The 20,696-nt window shown below is 40.7% G+C and overlaps 2 protein-coding genes across 3 annotated transcripts; one reads left to right on the top strand and one right to left on the bottom strand.

Moving 5' to 3' along the window:
• Positions 1 to 29: 29 nt before the first annotated feature.
• Positions 30 to 14,244, bottom strand: LOC103144300 (dnaJ homolog subfamily C member 14-like). The gene is made up of 7 exons (XM_016675984.1): positions 14,100 to 14,244; positions 11,319 to 12,587; positions 11,133 to 11,239; positions 9,624 to 9,743; positions 9,310 to 9,470; positions 6,847 to 6,949; positions 30 to 3,775 (listed from the first exon to the last, which is right to left on the bottom strand). The coding sequence occupies exons 2-7, from the start codon at positions 12,453 to 12,455 to the stop codon at positions 3,478 to 3,480; spliced, it is 1,926 nt and encodes a 641-aa protein (XP_016531470.1). The 5' UTR covers positions 12,456 to 12,587; positions 14,100 to 14,244; the 3' UTR covers positions 30 to 3,477.
• Positions 14,245 to 14,932: 688 nt separating this feature from the next.
• On the top strand, positions 14,933 to 19,792 carry LOC103144299 (NGFI-A-binding protein 2-like). 2 transcript variants are annotated; one of them, XM_007561212.2, is made up of 7 exons: positions 14,933 to 16,200; positions 16,357 to 16,443; positions 16,643 to 17,602; positions 17,684 to 17,817; positions 18,813 to 18,864; positions 18,959 to 19,067; positions 19,162 to 19,792. In XM_007561212.2, exons 3-7 carry the CDS (start codon positions 16,691 to 16,693, stop codon positions 19,392 to 19,394), a joined length of 1,440 nt encoding a protein of 479 aa, XP_007561274.1. In that variant the 5' UTR covers positions 14,933 to 16,200; positions 16,357 to 16,443; positions 16,643 to 16,690; the 3' UTR covers positions 19,395 to 19,792. The 2 variants fall into 2 exon arrangements, with proteins under 2 accessions (XP_007561274.1, XP_016531475.1); XM_016675989.1 differs by lacking the exon at positions 14,933 to 16,200 and having other exon boundaries at positions 16,219 to 16,443.
• Positions 19,793 to 20,696: the final 904 nt, after the last annotated feature.

The following is a 20,696-nucleotide window of genomic DNA, read 5'->3' as shown; positions in this document are numbered from 1 at the left end:
AAATGAGCAGAAAACAGTTAACATTGTTGCATCTTGGAAATCATCTTTATTTTGAAAACCAGAGAAAGCAGGGGAAAGAAACCCAAGATTACTTAAACTGTTCAACTGGGAACTTGTCTCTGAACTTCATACAAAAAAACCCTGATTGTCAAATATTTTTGCAATATTTCTGCATAATCTGTTTAAAAACACAAAGGAAACGGAACACTGTCGACTCGTTCAGACCTCTTGGACTCTGACCTGCTACCTTTAAGCGTGCAGCACTTCATATTCTCAAATCAAAGAGTTGAAAACAAAGCTAGATGGTTAATGCATCATGGATGAGGCTGTGCAGTTCCTGCGCGAACTAAAGATCAGGGTGTGGTGCTGCAGAAATGTCAAGTTACTGTGATCAATTTCTGAAATTCACTCCTAGTTGGAACATTTTTGTCTTCATTGGAGAGATGGCTTTACATAAAGGGAGCCTCAGATTCCACACATTTCCTTTTGTGAGGGAAAAACCTTTTTTTTTTTTAAAGCAGGTGCAGAGAACCAAAGACTTCCTGCAGAAACGGGCATCTGCAACAAGAGCTCCTTTTAGGCATTCACTCTGTTACAATAACAAAACTCATCTTCTCTGGAGCGCGGTGGCTGTGCAAACGTAAAATCTGTAGGTGAGCTGCTGTCGAGCTCGATGAGTACGACCTCCCACTCACCTGCAGCTGGAGGTTTAGCTTCAAAACCACTGAATCGAAATCAGTTCTGCTCTTTTACAGTGCCGGGTGTGCAAAAGTCCAAGAAAGGAAAAAATTAACACAATAGAAAACGTCCTATGAATATAAAATATAACCTTTATCAAGTGCCTCTCTCTCACACACACACACACACACAGTTGCCTTTTTCAATAACTGCCCACAATCTTAAAGTGAGATGTAAACAATGCAGCAGGTTGCTTTTACAAGGCTACAGGCAAAACAAAAAAGGTTTCATTAATTTCTAGGCAAGGCCCATGTGAACTTAACTGACTTTTTTAATGTTGATATAACCAGTAAGCACTGGGCAGCTTTCCTGTGAACCTGTAATGTGGAAATCTGAACCACAATAACTATTTAGATGCAGAACATGACGTGAACTGGGACATCAACGCAATAATCATGGAGTAAAAACATGCTAAAGAACATGCAACAACTTCAGCTTAGGAAAATCCAGAGAAAATTTAGATTAACTGGAACAAAAATGATCTTAGCAGCTACGTAAGAAAAATAGAGCAAATCAACAACGTAGCAGCATACACGTCCTGTTGCGTTTGTTTTCAACCTTGCTGCTTAAGTCAGAACAAAAAGCTTCAGAATTGTTCCTCTGCTTAAATCGGTGAACTTTCTGAAGCTAGACTATTTTCATCTGAAGACATTTTATCTTCAGGATTTAGATAAAAATACCCTCAATTATTCATTAGAAATATTCAAAATGAATGTGTAATCAGAGGCAGGTGCATAAAACCGGTTGATGCAAAACAAATAGGAGGCTTCAAAACTTGTTTCTAGTAGAAAATATCAGGACTAAACCCAAATATTGAAGATTTTCTATGCTTTTTGGGAGATTAATTTTATCAATCAGACCGTCAGGCAGTGCCTTGCAGAAGTATTCGCATCCCTTGGACCTGGTGACATTTTGTCACATTACAACCACTTTTTTTTATTTGGGTTCCTGGAATACAAAATAGTGTTAATTTATTTCCTTACAAATCCATATCAAAAAGTGCATTCAGTCCCTGCTATGCTGATTATAAAAGGCTCTAAAACAATATTTCAAGGCTTGGACTTCTCGCCAGTAGAGACCAACAACTGGAAACCAGTAACCTGAAAAGCAGCCAAGAGCCCCACTGCACACATCTGGCAATAAGAAGGTCACAGAAGTCCCATTTGACATTTGTCACGACTTTTAAACCTACATCCAAAACACTACTTGTGGCGAAAAGTAAAGCCTTGAACATACTATTCCCATTGTATTACATGGTAGTGGCAGCATCATGCTGTGGGGACGCTCTTCTTTGGCTGGAGCAGAGACGTTGGCTAGCTTTCTGATAGATGTTTCTGTGTGAGAAACTGCTGCTATCCACCAACAGGAAAATGGCCGTAAACATCCAGAGACAAACGCAGCGGATTGACTGCATATTTATGTGCAGCCAATCCGCTGCACATAAATATGCACATGAATCCAACTGGAATCATGTGGAAAGACTTGAAATTTGATTTTCACTGACAGTTTGGATTTCAGTCCTTTGGGTTCAAAGCTGGTAGATCCACTCAAAAGACTAGAAGCAAAATCACTGCAAAAACAAACTCTAACCAAGACATTTTGTTCTGATTTCTGAAGCAAATATCTTAATGCACTTGAAATAAGAAACTAAATAAAAGTAACTTCATAGCAAGACACAGAGGCTTGTTTTATGTGAATAATTGATGGGGAAAGTACTTGTTCCATTGGCAGATAAATTATTTTCTTGTTATAAATTAATCTGCCTATGGATCTAGCACCTTTTCATCAATAATAAGGAATTATTTACTTAAACAAGCCTCTATACCACTTCAAGTGTGCTAGACCAAAAATACTCGGTAAGATTTTGTGTTTTTGCAGTGGTGTGTTTTGACTGGAGGGGGTTTAATGTAACTATGCCACACTTTTTAGTTTTTTACTTATTAAAAAAATTATTTGTGTCTGTTCATCACATGTAATCCTAGTAAAACACACAGTAGTTTGTGGGGACGTTAAAATGAAATTCAGAAATGTTCAAGGGGTGTAAATACTTCTGCAGGACACTGTAACGACAAGCCACATAAAAACAAAGAAACAGATGTGATGTGTGTCGTTGCGTCCTGTTAGCGTGGTTCAGATTCGTCCCGCCTGTTTGGGCTGGACAAGGCTTTGCTCCAGATGCAGAAAACGACAAACACACGGCGATAACAACAACAGTAACACTGACACGTTAAGCTGCACAAGCCCTCTTCTTCATTTCTCAGCTATAAATCTTAATGAGCTTCGCCCTCACCTCTACCGTTTCCTCTCCCTCCCGACACGGAGCCCAAAGTGGGAAATTAACCCGATACAAAAGAGAAGTAAGAAAACCGAAGCGTTACAAAAAGGTGAGTAAATCATGCAGTAATGGATTTGGCAGGAAATTCTCGAAAAAAGAAAATGCTTCATTACGGCATCAGAGGGATCTCGGTTGTCAAGGCTACAGTCATGAGTGAGACCAGCAACACAACAGGATGAAATGACAGATAAAGCACCGTCACTGCCACTTCCTCGGCCTTCAACACTGAGATTCACCCAACTGGTTCCTCTTCGTGATCCAGTCCCTCTCTGCTTGGCGGATCCGACTGCAGCTTCACACTCAACCACTCTTCAGATCTTGGCACGCCCACAGGCGGGCGAGAGACAAACATGGCCATTTTCTTATCGTGTCCGGGTTTTGACACACTAATGAGTAAACGGACTTCACCTCTGGAAGGGTTTTCGGACCTTCTTCCTCCTCCGGGGGGGTTTGCCGCCGTCGGGCCACGTCTCGCCGGAGTCTGGCCGATGGCCCCCCGGCATGTAGAAACCTGTCTGACCCGGGGGAGGGGAGAAAGGGGCAGCTCCAGCACCGGGCGGGTGGTGGTGGGGCGGACCTGAGGGAAAGAAGCCCCCGCCGTTGGCAGCCATGTCATTCGGCGGCCCGCCCTTGAACATTCTGCTGAAGAAGTCCTGCAAGTCAGCCGGGTTCGAAGGACCGGCGGCGTGCTCCGAGGGGCTCCTGGAAGGCAACACAGGAAGTTCAGGACCGCTTTTCGCTTGTGCCGAAGCATAAACATCATCAACCCTTCGCCCGTGACGTCACACTCTTCAGAACGCGGCCCGTTCCGCCATGATGGACATTAAAACAACCTCAGTGCTCCTGTAAAACTCATCAGAAACTAGACAGCCGGTAGCCTAATACCACTTTAATTTAGTTGATTTCACTTTTACAAACATCAAAACAATCTTCAATAACTTCATTTGGAATAACAGTCGGGTCACAGAAGGTTTGACAAATTTTAAATGGTACTTCTGGGCTGCTCAGCTCTCTAGTGCCTCCTGTTGGTTCTCATCGACAGCTTTGTCTCGAGTAAGTTCAGAAAATATGAATACCTAAATTCAAACCTAAATGCGAGGGAATACAAAGATTTACTGAAAACGTGGCGCTGTCGGCTGGACAAACAGACAAGGATACAAACCAAATTTATAATTTTATTGTGTAACTTTTAACGATGGAAGATACGGCAGCGATGGATAATAGCTGTCAATCATAATGTTGTCAGCCCGCAGCCTTCACTGCGGATTTGAAGCAAACACTTTTTACATCCATGCATAATACAGAATTAAACAGCCAGCTCTAAATATGACATATTAGGAAAATGTTTGTCATAAACCTGATCTTCAGAAAGCTGAGAGAGAATATAATTAACAATGAGAAGAAGAAAACTCTTTGGAATACACCAATATAATAAGGAGATGCAATAAAGTAAAACACAGGACTTTTTCTATCAGGTCTACATCTTATGCTGCTTTGGATCTGTTTTACACAGACTGGATAGTTGACTCGATACCCGACTATCATGTTGCAGCAGGAAGGGAAGTGAACTGATCACACATTTAAGGTGCGATCTCTGTAATTAACAGCTGCAGACCAACAATGTGCTGTCGTAACGACCCGCACGCAGCAGGGACCGTTCCTCACAAGAACATCGATATTAGAGGTTTCTTTACGCTGGCAGAAATAAATCTGGGAGAAAATGTGAATTTCTTTTTTTAAAAAAAAATAAATAAATGAATAAATAAATATTCTTTTTTTAAAAAAAAATAAATAAATGAATAAATAAATAAATAAAATAAAATTGACCACTCACTGCTGAGCTTGTTCTCTAAATTAAACATCAAGACGGTTTGAAGTTCAGGTTAATTATTCATTATTACAACTTACAGATGTTTACTTTGACTCATCTCCTAACAAAAATGGTATAATTCTAGGTTTATTTGAATATCTCAGGTAAAAAACTGAAAGAAAGGATTCATTATTTAACAACGGTGAGCAATCCTGCCCCCAGATAAATGCCTCTGACCTTTTGCCCCTCAAGAAAACATTTCTGTATTCACGTTTACATTTCAACCATATCTTATATGTAAGGGGAAATATTCAGGGCTTTAATTCAGGAAGAAAAACAGTTACTCTGTATGTGTTTATATGTTAGACAAACAAATGGTTTTCAGTGGAGCCTGAGCAATTTTAAAACTGTTGTCATTTTTATTGAATAAAGCATGAAATACAGCGCCACCGAGTGTCGACTTTCTTACATATGTTGTGCACTGAGGGGAAAAAATTAAGTAGAATCTCAAGTAAGAACGGTAAAATTAAAAGATATCCGACTTAAAAATAATCGTCAGTTTCTAAAACTTTAATGAGCATAAAAACTGAATTTATTATGTTTTGTGATGTGTATAAATGTTCTACATTCCTGGATCAAGTTTTACAGTTTAATCAGAAATGGATCGATTTCTTTTGTTGAGGTTTTCTTTGGTTTTTCTCGATTTCAATTGGTTTACGATTCAATAAAGAGGAAAATCTAACATCTTTAGACCAGAGGAGCCAAAGTGGGACTGTCTGCAATAATTTTATGCAGCCTTTGATCGCTATTTAAAAACGCCACAAATTTTGTTCGACATCACAGGCAGCATTTAATTTAGGGTGTGGGTTTTTCACCTTGTGTTTTAAAACCCTTAGAGAAAACATAAAGTAATGATTTTGTTATTTTCAATAAAACCACATCCAGTGACTTCCACTCAAAAGCAGATTTCATCGTACCTCTTCACTAAACCTGGCTATAAAAACAGCATCTTTTCTATATGAGAGAATGATCCAGATCCCATTCTTACTACTGGAAATAGACCAGAAACATTTTATTACCACCACAATCAAAAATTATTTACCCCAAAAATGTACGACAGTTTTTAATTAAGACAAACCTGTTGGATTATTTTTAATGTTTTGCTTGGCTACAATCTCGTTTCTAAAGAAAATGTCTGAATTTTGGCGACAGGTTCAACTTTGCCTCTCGCTTTCTAAATACTTTCAGCCTCGTCGCAGCAGCTCAATAAAAATTACTCCCTCCTACATTTGACAGCCAAGGAGAAAATATAGTCCCCGCAATAAAACCAAAGTTCAATGCAAATCATTCCTATCTAGCAGGCAGAGCTTAAAACTCTGTAATTTGCTTTATAATGGTCACATGTCGACTTTTTTTGGATGAGCAGAGAAGTTATGCATTGGATACAGGAAGCCTGACATCCTGTGTTTTATCTACCACCGCTTGAATCACTCAGTCTGAAATGTTTAACAGCATTAATTTTTAAATTAGTTACACCATTTGCCTTTGCATCCTTGAAATTAATGATGGTTTATTTTAGTAAGACAAGCCTTATCACTACAAGCTGGTACTCAATGCTCTGTAAAGCTGTCACTGCAGCCACTACAGGTATTATTCAATTAAAAACTGACTGAAATCAGAGCGTAGTTTCATCTTACGGTCAAATGTTTTTACATTTAATGTGTAAATCAAATGGAACTTGAAAGAAAAAATAGTTTGTAAGTTGTCTTCTTTGATGTTCAGAGCCACAATCATAAAAATGAACAGAAATAAACCTTTAGAGTATTTTTACTCTGTGTGTAAAAAAAAAAAAAATCTATGTATTGCCTAAAAGTTGTAATTTTTGAATTAAATCAACGAAATAAATGTGTTTAACGGTGGTCTTCTGGTTCAGTGATGCGCCTGCGTCATCAGTGGGACGTACCTGTGTCGTGTGGCGCTGCTGTTGTTCTTTGAACCAAACGAGATGTGGTACGGGACGCGGTGGGTGTCGGGGGAAATGCTTATTCTTTGGCAACCTGCCCACTCTGAAACATGACAGCAAACACACAAACATATTCATTTTTAAATCATTTTCAATTTAAAACATATTTAAACACCGACTTTAACTGATAAGTTTTTTTTTTTGGTCTGTTCTACATTTGAGAAGATTGGAAAAACCCGACGTGACTTTGTACATCAGGGATCGTTGTAAATATGGCAGAGTAACAGCTCAGTGGCAGCGAGGAGGCAAATTAAAGGTTCCTGATGCTTTGTGGCATATTTTGTAAACAGCCAGAAGAAGTTCATTGGTCCAAACAACAAAGATCCATTCTCATTGCTTCCTGCCGTTTCTCCTGCATGCTGGTACCATTCTACCCATCTGGTACCCATAAAATACCAAACCACAAAACAAAAACCTTTAACTAATTACCAATTTTAAAAAAAACAGCTACAAGTTAGCAGAGTGAAGGTAAACTTTTAGTCCACACTTTTTAATCTAAAATTAGATATAGATACAGAACTACACATGACGCCACTTAAACCAAAACACTGGCGTAATGTTTTGGTTTAAGTGGATGAAGGTGTTTTTAAACACCTCAGCCAGTTTGGCAGGCAGATTAGAAGACAGTTTGAGCAACAGAGTCTTCGGGCAAAAGGCATCAACAAATTTCTCAGAAAAATAAATATTGTTGCGCATCCATCTGGGGAACGCTACAAGGCCATTCAAAAATAATCTGGAAGACGTTCAAGAGAATCAGCGTTCCTCCCAAAAGTGGGCGTCCCAATCAAGTTCAGCCCGAGGTCAAACCATGAAGGACTCAGAGAAACTGCAAACACTCGCAGTCTGAATGCCTCAGCTCGTTTTTTTTTTTTTTTTTTTTTTTTTTTTTTAAGTGTTCAAGTTTATGAGGAAAATTTTAAAGTGAAAATTGTGAAACGACAGCTTAGGTTCTTAAAGCTACACCTGAACAAACTACAAGAACTTGGTTAAAATGTCTTCTGGATAAAAACCAAACAACATCAACGCAGTCTCGTCTGCTCAGGGTGGGTTTGTATCGTCTGTTCAGAGGGAAGCTCTGGTGCGGACTCGATTCTGCTTCAGTTCTGACACAACAGAGCTCTTACAGGGTGTGGATGAGTGCAAATTTCTTAAATAGCTTGTAGGTTTTAACAGTTTTGCTTCCTTCTTTTCTTCTTTTCCTTTTAAGGATGCAAATATGCTTGTGAAGGCCGCGTGAAAAAAAAAAAAAGCCAAGAACCCCAGCTAGCTGGACGTACATGAACTTTTGCAACCACAAACTGCAGCAGTGTCTCCTACTGATAAACCAACACAAGGCAGTCAATCTCTCCAGAGTGGAAGGAAAATGCTCTAAGTCTTGCTGCGTGATCTCCATTGGATTCAAGTCTAGACTTTGACTGGGCCATTTTAACACATGAATATGATTTGATTCAAACTGGGGCTCCAACCAACTTATTTTAGTAATCATAAAACTGGCACACTGTGTAAATTTTTTTTCATTTTACCGCTTAATTCTTTTTCATACAAAAGTAGAAATACTTTAAAAAACATCTAAATAAATAAACTATTTATTTTTTAAGTAAGGGCATAAAACATGTATTGCCTAAAATGAAACGACAGAGCAGTCCTTCAGCGTACACTTGATCATTTGTAGCAAAGGACTTATCTGCAGTTAAAAAAAAATACTTCCAACATCAACATGTGAAAAGCGTTTTAGTCCTTTCTGCTAAAATTAGTATTTATACAGCAAACGGCTGATTTGTTGACCATTATATGGATTAACTGATTAATAGTTTGACAGCAAAAGGGCCTTAATAGGAGATTTTCTATACCCAATTTGAACCAAGAGTAGCTTAAACTCTCTAACTTGAGGAGTTCTGGGTTCACCATATTCACAAAGTTTGTATTTTTTATTATCTTTTATGCAAAATGTATATATTTTTGTAGAGTTTAATTACTGCTCTGATTGTGTTTTTCTTTCAGCAATTGGCCTTTGTGAGTCTGTATACTCAATTAAATACTATATTAGTTGACAATAATTTCACTAATTTATTGATCAATTAATCCGATGAGTTTACCATCAGCTCTGACAAGAGGAACAGAGTCTCCCTCAGCATGATGGTGCCACCGCTGTATCTCACCATGGAGGCGGTGTGTTTAGGGTGACGTTCAGCATCAGTTTCCAAAGGGTTGAGATTTTGTTTCATCTTCTTCCACATGTTCTATGCTGTTAACCATCAGATGACGGATTATTTAATCTGCGAGACGTTCTTATAAATGTTTACGAGGTAGAAGCAAAGTATTTCTCATGAAGAAGCACAATCTTGAAAGTCCGTCTTAGTCTTGAGTTTAGACAGAAATCAACTGACAAAAACGGCCGTTCACCTGTAATGTCATACACTTTTCCTTCCATACAAGCAAAGTACGTGATGCGTAAACCCAACATGCTGGACTCGGCCCACAGGTCTCCCTCCTCGGCGCTATGGCAACGGCTGCATTCAGCACAGAAGCGGGCTTCAGCAGGATCTCGATCCATCTCGAACCGCCTGCACACACGGGTCATGAAGGAGAAACCAGTGAAGCGGAACAACGTTCACGACGACGACTCCGGTGTGAGAAACACTGAACGCTTCAGGGATTCGGGTTGATACAGTGATGTCATGTGTCGATACAGTGATGTCAGGTGCGCATCAACGTACTTGTGCTTGCCTTCACACTTTGTGCACATCATGGTGTTCATGGCTTCCTTCAGGTCATCCTGCAGTTTGGTGAGAAACTCGTTCATGGACTTTGAGAGCTCGGTTGCTGCCATGCGCTTCCTGTGTGGGAAAGACACAACTTGTGATTCAAGACAATTCAGAAGTTCCCTGCTAAACAAATCTAAGGCGGAAAATGTGAATATTCTCTGAATTCGGCAACTGTTTTTATACGTCGTATTTGCCTTTTCTCTGCACTGGAATCACAAAGCAGATGCAAACCAGCATATCCAAGCAGCTAGATTTGGTTTTGGTTGTAGCCGTCTTCTCTTCAGCCATGAAAGCAAATGCAGAAGTGACCAAAGAGAGAGAGAAAAAATATGCTGTACTTTTTAAATGTGATTATTTTACTAAACAGAGAACTCCAGACTGGATGAGGCCTTCCTTAAAACTCATAAATCAGTAAGTGATGCTGCAGATTGTAAAATCTCTCACTGCAGTGCATGTTTCCCCCTCAGTGGGAAACAGTTGGGCATGTTTAGGTTCTGTTGGGAAGTCCAGCAATTTATTTGATGAGAAAAATCTGTCTCATTAGAAGAAGGGATGCATTTTCTGATCTTGTATCAACAATCTCACCAGTTTTTAGCAGCTGTTTTTCTTTTCATATCACACAATTAAGAATGCAAGGCTATTTTCCCAGGCTGTAATTAACATAAAGGTAAGTCAAAATAAGTAGGTGACACCTTAACTACACATAATACTTCCTCAAAATGCAGGCAAACTGTCAGTTGTCAGGCCATTTGCTCAGTGACAACATTTTAAAGGAGTATTGTGTTTTCCAGGCACAAAGTGTCGTTTTATAGCACAGTCAGGTAATTATGTTCCCTTCAGTTGCTATAAAAATGCTATAAATATCAAATATGATTCCTGCACCTGCACATCATCACAGCAATGCTCCTCTTGAAGCCGTTTACAGCCGTTGCACTGAGCAGTAGTTTGTGTGATAAGCTCTGCAGATGTGGCGTTCAAGGTGTGCTTTGTATTAGCAATCCTTTAGCCACCCTTGAATAACTGAGATGGCAGATTGGAGGATTTCTCAAATATGAAGAATCATGGCAACACTCCCTATATGTTTTTGATGAGGGAATAACATTATAACATGATGTAAACCTCAAAAAAGCGTTTTAACATAATACTGCCTCTTTCCAGCTTCACAAATAGAAAAGCTCAGGTTTGGTCACATTCAGCCGGAGTAAATGGCTTCAGTGTTACTCTTCCTGTCACAGAAGGAAAAATACATCTTTATATAGAAAGCAAAAAAGCATTTTTTTTAATAGAACAAAAGTTTATGAGGCTGCTGAGAATTGTAATAAATTCTAAGCTGCAAATGGCAAAAGCCAAGAAAAGAAAAATATTAAAATCAAGAAACTGTATTTATTGTATGTTCATGCCAAGATGTCCTTCCTAACAGTGCGTTGTTCCTCAGGGGTCTGGTGACTTTCTCCTACTCACAGCTCATACTCTCGCCGTGTCTCAGGGTTGCTGACAATATCCCAGGCTGCCCTCAGAACCTTGAACGCCTCTCCGGCTCGCGGATGTTTGTTTTTGTCTGGATGGACCTGAAAGCACAAAAGTCGAGGTTATTGAAGTAAAGAAGGGTGAAAAAGGCTCCTGGCTCCAGATTAAACACACACACACCTGGACAGCCAGCTGTCTGTAGGCCTTCTTCAGCTCCGTCTCTGTGGCATGCACCTCCACGCCCAGCACCGTGAAGGGGTCGAGCTCCCCCTCTGGCACCTCGGCCAGCGCCAGCAGTCGCTCCAGTTCCTGACTTGGCTCCCCTCTTGCGGCTCTGCTGGGCGACGAGGGCGATGACGGTGTGTTGCGATACTTCCTGAACCAGCTCCGGACTCTCTCCAACACAGACGCCAGCCTCTTCCAGACCCGCGACTCCAGAAAAGCCATCCAATAGCGTTTACCCCGCTCACCACCAACACGCAGCAGCAACCCCTTCACCCACTGGAAGCTGAAAATAACTAAAGCGCAGAAAAGTCTCAAACAAGAGGAGACGGCTGACTTTATCCACTTAAGAGTCCTCATAGTTTTGTCCAAAAGGTCTGCTCCAGCGCATTTCATCCGCTTCAAAACCCGGCTAAAGTCTGCTTTCATTCCAGGCAGATCGGTGATCTTAACAACAATCTGCTTCCCGCAGTTGTAAAGTTTCAAAACCCCCATTTCCACTCCCACTCCGCAGTTGTGAGTTAATGTCACAATGATCTCAATCAGCATGTGGACGCAGGAAATGCACCAGACGCTCAGGGAGTCTGACAGCATCTCTCTGAAAGCAAAGAAAAGTTGTTTTCCCGTCCGCCTGCGACCGCGACTCTGCTGATGGTGGTGATGGTTGCGTCTGCGAGTCTGCTTGTGCCGACTTCCGCTGGACGGGATGCTGCCTTTCTGAAAGCTCTGCTCGAACAGAGAGCTGCCGCTCCTCAACTTGCACCTCCGTCCGCCTCCCAGCGCCCTCCAGCCGGACTCTCCGTTCATCTGTTGCTCCTTTGCGGCTTCATCTTCTTCTTGATTGATAAGCTGTGGGTTTTCATGATCCAAATCTTGTTCAAACCCTTCTGAAACCTCTTCTGCGTCCTCTTTAGCCTCCATGGATTCACATGACTCTACTTCACCCGTTCCAGGGTCAATAACTGAAGTTTCCTGAGAGTTGAGATGGACCGTATTATCCTCCTGTGTGCACTCATCAGTCTCTCCAGCCTGCTGCTGCTCCGAGACAAAACCACCGTCACAAACCTCCTCATCATCCATCTCTTCCTTTTCCATGTCCCTTACAGTTGTCAGATTGAAAGGGGACAAAAGTTCCCTAACTCCATGATCTGCTGCAGAGTTTCCTCCATTAGCTCATACCAATATGAAACTGGGGTTCCTCACAGCTAACATTATGAAATCGGCCACCTGAAAAGAAACAGATCAGAAAACAAAACAGCCCCTTCAATCAAAGAAATAGATCCTTAAAGTCTAAATAAATATAAGGTAACATAAGTTAGTAAAATGTTACTATATCTGTACCAGATTTTCTCCCAGTGCATAAAGGCACCGATGTCAGTAAAAATGAGATTTTTAACTCATTTTATCTCCTAAAGTAGCCAGAAATATTCAATGTTGTTATTTAACCAACAAAACTTTCATCATCAAGATGCAGAAACTGTGCCTTGCTAAGCTGTTCATACTTCTTGAACTTTTTCACATTTTAACTCACTATACAACCACAAACATCTATGTAGTTTACTTGGATTTAATGTTACAAACCAAGGCAAAGTAGCACATAACTATGAAAACAGAAAATCCTGCATGGCTTTTCTATTTTTCTTTTATCCAAGTTTCATCTCTATTCAAACCCTGCACTCTGATGCCAATGAAAAGGCCACTAAGTAAAATAAAACTCATAAGGAGTGCCATTTAAAGATTATCACAAGCCAAGTAACAGACACTGTAAAAAAAAAAAAAAAAAAAAGATAAGATAATATAAAACAGTACATTAAAACTCAAAGCAAGAAGAAAACACAATGAGCTCAGTCTCTACTAACCAAAGCTGTGGAGCATTTGCTTTTACACCAAATATTCCATTTTAAATATTAATCTAATCATTCAGGTACAACAACAGAAGAAAAGGCTTTTTGTAATCTATTGTTTAAAAATTTTATTAAGGTGTAAAGGTTGTAATGCCTGATATGGATCTGTATTGATTTTTTTAAACGTACGAGAGTCAATAATTGATAATGCACAACTACATAGTTTTGAATAATAGCAAAACCTTAATGTTTTGAAGAAATTCGTCAGAAAAAGCAAAGCATCGTAACTTGTGTTTTGCAGATGAATGGCTGTATTTGTTCGGCATTTGATCAAATTAAACTTATAAAGCTTGCTCTTACACGAACATATTCAAACATAGATCATAAATTACAATGAATATCACAGCTTTATTTATGATTAACGCAGTCAACATGAGTTTATCTGAACCGTGAGCAGAAACAAGAAATTTAAAAGCAGACTTTTCTGACAGTAACCTGGCTGTCACACAAGAAATCATCTTAGTCCTGCTGAAAGCTCCTGATGTTTTTCTTGAAACGACGAAGGTTAGCAAGCAGCCAGGGTGTTAGCATGAGGAAGCAGGAAGACAAATATGAGTAATATTAGCTTCTTCTGAGTCCAACTTAGAAATTATTTCATTAAATATGGCATTACTTACAGAAGAAAAATATGAAAGATAAAAAACAACAAGTCTGAACGCAATTAGCTCGCCAGAAGCTAACTCTTAGCCAATGATACTAACTGAACTTGCTATTATTAGCGCCTGTTTCCTCTTCCTTTCAGCTCAGACGAGCTTAAAAACAGAGACGGGCTAAAGCGAGAGCCAGAGTCATTTAACATATTTCGTTCAAGAAAGATGAGAGTCATTTAACATACCTTTAAGATGAATGTGTAACCTTGTTTGTGAACAGAAAGCCAACTGTTTCTTTTCCTCCTCTAATTCCTTCTATGGTTTTCTGACAGTGAGCAGACATCGGAGGGGCGGTGCTGCCACCTAGTGTTCAACAGAGAGATCAGGTTCAAAGGGTACATATGTTTAAACTGTAGCCAGTCAGTCGCAGTCTTAGAGTTAGTCAAATCATAATTTCTTGGCTGAAATAAAATTGGATTAATCTGAATTAGGACGCTAACAATAGAAATAATAACATTCAGCTTGAATTTCCTTGCGTGGCCTCTGGGGGAATTGGCACCAAAGTCAGTCAGAGAGGCAATTTGAAATCATGGAGTCACACTACACATTCAGTCTCACAAACCATTTTTGCTTGGGTGTACACTAGTAAACGGTGCCCTGTAGATGTAACTTTTGAACCTTCCCACAGGTTTATGTTACAATCATATAATTATGATGCATTTTATTGTGATTTTATGTGACATATCAACCCAACCCACTGTTTAGAACAGTGAAGGGGAAGGAAATAAAAAAGTTTAATGCAGCCAGTTGATTAGCAACAAAGAGGGCAATCTAATCTTGCTATAAACCCAGCTGTACTGCAAAGTCCTCAGTGGTTTGTTAGATAGTTGAACGGACAGCATCATGATGTTTTGCATCAGCCAGGAGCCAAACTGGACTATTCCAAAGTAAAAAGGGAATTGTTTCTTTTACTGAATATTTTAAATATGTTTTTCACCAGTAAAATAAACTAAAATGTATCTTAGTCTATTCATTTTCAAGCATTAAAGTTTTTTGGTATTTGTTTTAACTTAATGTAGTACTAAAGCTATTTATACCAAGGCCTGGAAGCTTTTGCAACCTTTCAATTTTTCCACATTTTGTCACCTTGCAATCCTAAACTTTGTTGTGTTTAATTGGGATATGATACACATTTTACTCTGACACTTAAACACCCCTGAACAAAGTTTATTTGTAGAACAAAAGCCATGTTACTTTCATTTTACACCTTGACACAAGCAAAGAGAAATGACCTGGTCAGATGGGATGGAAAATTTAACGTTTTAACATAATATGCAAAGTGTTTGTGTGATGGAAAACTTACTCTGCTGTCACCTTGTCAACAGAATCCAAAGTGAGACATGGTGAAGGCAACATGATGCTGTGGCAATATTTTTCTCCAGAAGGGTCACGGAAGCTGATCAAAGTTTTGTAAAACAAACATCCCTCTTTTTTGTACAATTATCTCCAGAGGACTCAGAGTAGAACAGGGCTAGCCCTCTTTACCAACTTGATGATTTATTTTTTATTTTTGCTAACTTGATTCAAAACAGAATGACATGTCTCAATTTCAGGGACCATTTATTTCCAATTGATTCTATTAACACTGGCAAGATGAGAGTTAGAATGGTCCAGTCAAAGCCCAGAGTTAAATTTAATAAATTAAATTAAGAATCTTCATTCTCTAGATGCATAACACTGACAGATATATCTCAAAGACCTCAGCTGAATCTAAATTCACGCCACACTTTTCAAATTTTATTTGCAAAACATACATATTTTATTTAATCCAAATCATTGTCCTTCCACTTTACTACTTTGTGTTTATCAATTTAAATACCAAGTAAAATGCGGTGGAGTTTGTGAAATTCCGTCTTTTTAAGAATAATAAGAATGAAACGCAGTCTCCCCTCATTTCTTGGCCATTTTAAAGGCGAGTCTCCACGATGACTCTTTAGTTGGAGGGTCTTTTTGACACGGTAAACCTCCGGGAATCCCCTGAAGCCTCTGCATGAAGGACTAATCTCGAAGACGCATGAGGGTTAATTTCAAGCCCCCACTATACCACCACCCACATCTCCAATTTGAAAGCCGCCTCTCTACCGGGAGAGGAAGGCTCTTTTTCGGTCAGATGGCGTGCTGCAGTCCGCCCCCGTCATTCTCCAGCCCACACAGACGGCAAAAAAGGCAGCCAGCAACCAATACGGTGCGCCGGAGGAGGATTTCTGCCAGTGATATCAGCCGAGGAGCGATACGCAAAGGGGATTTACTACGGCAAATCTGCGCCGTGGAGGCTCTCGGCGAGAGGTAAGAGTAACGAATAGGATAATAAGCGCGATGTGACGCCGAGCAGGGTGTCCTCCTCTTGTAGCTTTAGAGAGGAGCCAGTGATCCAAGTAATTCCTGTCTGAACGTGTGCTGCTCCTGTCTCAAAGACTGGCTGATATTGTGTTTCTTTGTCAGTTTCGCTCCGGGAGTTGCGAACCGTGACATTGGAGAGAATATATTCCCAGTTTAGGCGGAACAGATCTTCACAAGGAACCTGAAAAGGTAAGAAAAAATATCTATCTAAATACTTTTAGTTGTATGAGAAAAGGCATGCATGAAAAATAGAGAGAGGTTTTTGCTTAGAGCACAAGACTTCAGGAACTTCTTGAAAGCAAAGGAGAAGCTTTTGAACTTATGTTTGGACCTCATGCCAGAGACTTCACTTTAGTAACTAACGTCTCCAGTACTTCTTTCTCTGCAGGTTCATGCGATTCCCCTCCGTTGTTTGACCTTTCCAGTGCTGTGTGCTATGTCTCTGCCACGCACCCTTGGGGAGTTGCAACTCTACCGGGTGCTGCAGAGGGCCAACCTGCTGGCCTACTATGAAACCTTCATCCAGCAAGGCGGTGACGACGTGCAACAGCTCTGCGAGGCTGCCGAGGAGGAGTTCCTAGAAATCATGGCCCTGGTTGGCATGGCCACCAAGCCGCTGCATGTGCGTAGGCTGCAGAAGGCTCTCCGCGACTGGGCGGCAAACCCTGCCCTTTTCAGTCAGCCCGTCGCTAATGTCCCTCTTGGGGGGATCCCGCTGTTCAAAGTCGAAGGGACGGGCTCCAGTGGGTCAGCTGGCGGGCACAGAAAGGCTCTGAGCAACGGGCAACCTGGTTCCCCCTGTGAGAGAGAGGACCGGGCATGTCTCACCCCAATGTACAGCGGCAGTCCGAGAAGTCCCTGCTCCCAGGCGTCGCCACAGCCGCCGGACACACACTACAGGGAAAAACTCTCCCCCATGGACCCACACTGGCTCAGCCCAGACCCCGATGGGAATGGCGCTCTTGCCTCTGCATCTGGAGCCGAGGAGGAACCGCACAGCCCACCTCTCCTGTCCGCAGGTCCTCCGGGTCCTTCCACATCTCCAGTGCCCTCCGCGTCCTTCGCTCCAGTAACCCTGTCAGCCTGGCCAGGAGGGCAGCTGGACGAGGAGACGGCCAGGGCCGTGGTGGAGAGTGTGGAGAGACTCTATAGGACCCTGCCCAGGTCAGACCCCACAGAGGTAAAGACTCTGCTGAGGATGAACAAGAAAATGGCAAAAACCGTGGGTCACATCTTCAGAATGGGCTCGCAGGATGCAAACAAGGAGGAGGAGATCCGGAAATACAGCCTCATTTATGGTCGCTTCGACTCCAAGAGGAGAGAGGGAAAGCAGCTCACACACCACGAGGTAAACTCAGAAAAACTAAAGCTGCCTGCTTGAAAGCACCCATTAGTCCTTCACGCACTGTTTTTTTTTTTCCCTCCCCAGTTGATCATCAATGAAGCTGCTGCCCAGTTCTGCATGAGAGACAACGCTCTCCTGCTCAGACGGGTGGAGCTCTTTTCTCTGGCTCGACAGGTGGCCAGGAAATGTGCCTACACCTCCACACTCAAACATGCAAGGTAAGTATTTCAGTGACATTCACGCCTCACTCCTTGCAAAGACTGGACATCTATTGATACATTTTTCATACATTTTCAAAGCAGGGCTGCGCTTCTTTCTATCCAGCCCTGATACATATACATTGACAAAGTAACTTTTTCCAGCTTGTAAATCCCCTGATGCTAAAAGTCAGTTTTGGTTAGCACATCTGAGCAACCCCAAACACCTTGAAACCACATTTAGACCTCAACAGACGTTTCTTTGTGTACGTATTTTCACTTTTCCACAACTTTAATTTACTGTGGTATTTTCTGTGCCAGTACCTGAAGATGCAAATGTAGCTTAATTAGAACTTGACACAAAGATGCTGAGTTAATACAAAAATGTAGAATTTTAGTATCAATTTAAGCAACCGCACTGCGAAGTATTAGTCTCACAGTTTCAATCTGAAGGAGGGGAAGATGTTACGCTATAAAAAACATCTTTATGCCCGTTTCCAGAAAGATGTTGTTGAGTTGGACACAGAAATATACAACTCACAGTAACAAAAATATTCATTGAAAACTCACTCATGATTGCATTTCTATACAAGTTTTAGGAAAACCTTTTGAGATTAAAAAAGATTTTAGCAAACATCAACCAAGAAACCTTCCAATTATTCATAATGTAAAAGACTGGGTCTATATTTAAAACTCTAGAAATTTAAAGTTAAATGTTTTCTTCCCTTTTGTTTGTATGTTAATTTTACCATTGTAAATTAAACATTTAAAAATGTAACCTTTTTAAAATCACATACTCATGTTTTGAAAAGTCAGTTCAGCTAAAACTATCAGTGTAACAAACACTCTTCCCTGTTGGTAGAGTGTCGCAATTTGTCAATTTAAGTTTTATGTGGGATTTTCTGATGATTTTTACTTTCCACTTTGAACTTTGTTACTTTAAATTAGTTAAAATACACTTTCAAAGCTCCAAAACAAGAGGTGCAACCTCATCTTCATGTTTGTCTCTGCTGCAGGTCAAATGCTGACGAGAGCAGCGGTTTGTCTCAGAAGAGAGCGAGACACGAGGTGAATCCTTGTTGCTGTTTCCGCTGCTTATTAGAGCTCATCTGGTCTCCTCGTTTGTAGTCGTTCATGAGCGGGCTTGTGTGGTGTGTTTAAGGTCATCGTGTCTGAGTCATCGCTCCTTGGAGTGGAGGGATCTGAAGGAGCGACTCAGAGAGCAGATGAAGACAGCTTGTCTGCAGAGAGCCTTGACTGCGTATCGCTTGGTAACGCTCCACACTGAATTTACATTAGAAGTTATTTTAAAATAAAACAAAGAAAGAAAAGACAGTCTGAGCTGAGCTCTGTTTGCTCTGTTAGACTCCAGCTCCCAGTGCAACCAGTCTCCGTCCCCCCGTCCCCACACTGACGCCTCGAACCCCGCCAGCTGGAGCCGCCATCTAATACAGCAGACTCTAATGGACGAAGGCCTGCGATTGGCTCGGATGGTGTCACATGACCGGGCGGGGAAACTCAGCCTGGGGCCAGAGGGAACTCACTCGGCAGGTGACTTTTCAGAGACTCCCATACCTGGATTGTTCAATATAGATTAAACCTGTTACTACAAGGTAGAGGAATGACTTAGGGGTTATTTTCTAAATTTCTGGAAGGCATAAACAAATGTGATTCCAAAAAAGTCTTCAATTTGAAAGTGGGTAGATTATAAATGGGATGGTTAAAGATTTACGAAGGAATATTCAAGAAGTCTCTGACTTTTTCAGTTCAACCCAACCAACATCTTACCCACGTTTAAAGGGACTTTTGAAGTGAGACGGATAAGCAGTTAACATCTGACCTGCGGTATAAAACTCTCTTAGCAACCTCGTTTACCATAAATCAAAGGTATTTGGTCCTTGAGGCTAGAGAAGCCAAGATCAAAGCAGTCTTTTACCGTTTTGACAGAAATAAAAGCTGCAGTGGTTTGTTCTGCTGATGAAATCATGAAGCCTTAGACTGTCGCCACCATTTTCATTTGGTATTTATTTACACAGAAAGCGCCGATCGTTAGGTATGAGGCAACGAGCCAACAATCACCTTCCTGTGCTAAAAACGCACCCAGAACAAAACATGTTTCTGGCCTAAGTAACTTACAAGCAGGAAAGTGAAGGATTAATACTGTTCTAGAGCTGCTATTTGTTTCAAAGGCAAAAGAAGACACAGTGTCATTAAAAGGACAAGTAGCAGGCACAGTCTGAGCTTAAGTCAGATGTTATAGCAAAGACTCAATATCAATATTATTCTGTGTTGTTTTAACAGATGAAAATTCATAATGATGAATGATTGAAATTGAGAGTAGAGGTGAAATTTCCTTCTCAGAGGATCAATTGAGGAGAAATATATATTGACATCATGGGATAAAGTTTTGTACTCCACGGTGACAGACTGTAACTTTCACATCCTTTATCCCAACACACGTGCGCTATTCGAACCAGGAGCACATTAAGTCCACACACACACTTAAACATGTGATAGAACTTGATTTTGCATTAAATCCTCTTGTTTTCCTCATGTTTGAAAATGAATAACACACCATTCCCTTCATGGCTTGTTGCCTCTGTACTCAGAAGTGAATTTTATGGGGGATTTTCATTCAAAATAAAACAAAAACATGCAATGAAGTCAGAATTTCAACCTGAAAACTCTCAATTTGCCCTGTATTCCTGAGTTGAGAATANCTCTAAGTCTTGCTGCGTGATCTCCATTGGATTCAAGTCTAAACTTTGACTGGGCCATTTTAACACATGAATATGATTTGATTCAAACTAGGGCTCCAACCAACTTATTTTAGTAATCATAAAACTGGCACACTGTGTAATTTTTTTTTTCATTTTACCACTTAATTATTTTTCATACAA

This window comes from Poecilia formosa, unplaced genomic scaffold (assembly GCF_000485575.1).
Source record: "Poecilia formosa unplaced genomic scaffold, Poecilia_formosa-5.1.2 Scaffold124, whole genome shotgun sequence".
NCBI classification, from domain to species: Eukaryota; Metazoa; Chordata; class Actinopteri; order Cyprinodontiformes; family Poeciliidae; genus Poecilia; species Poecilia formosa.
This window is presented reverse-complemented; position numbering and strand designations above follow the sequence as displayed.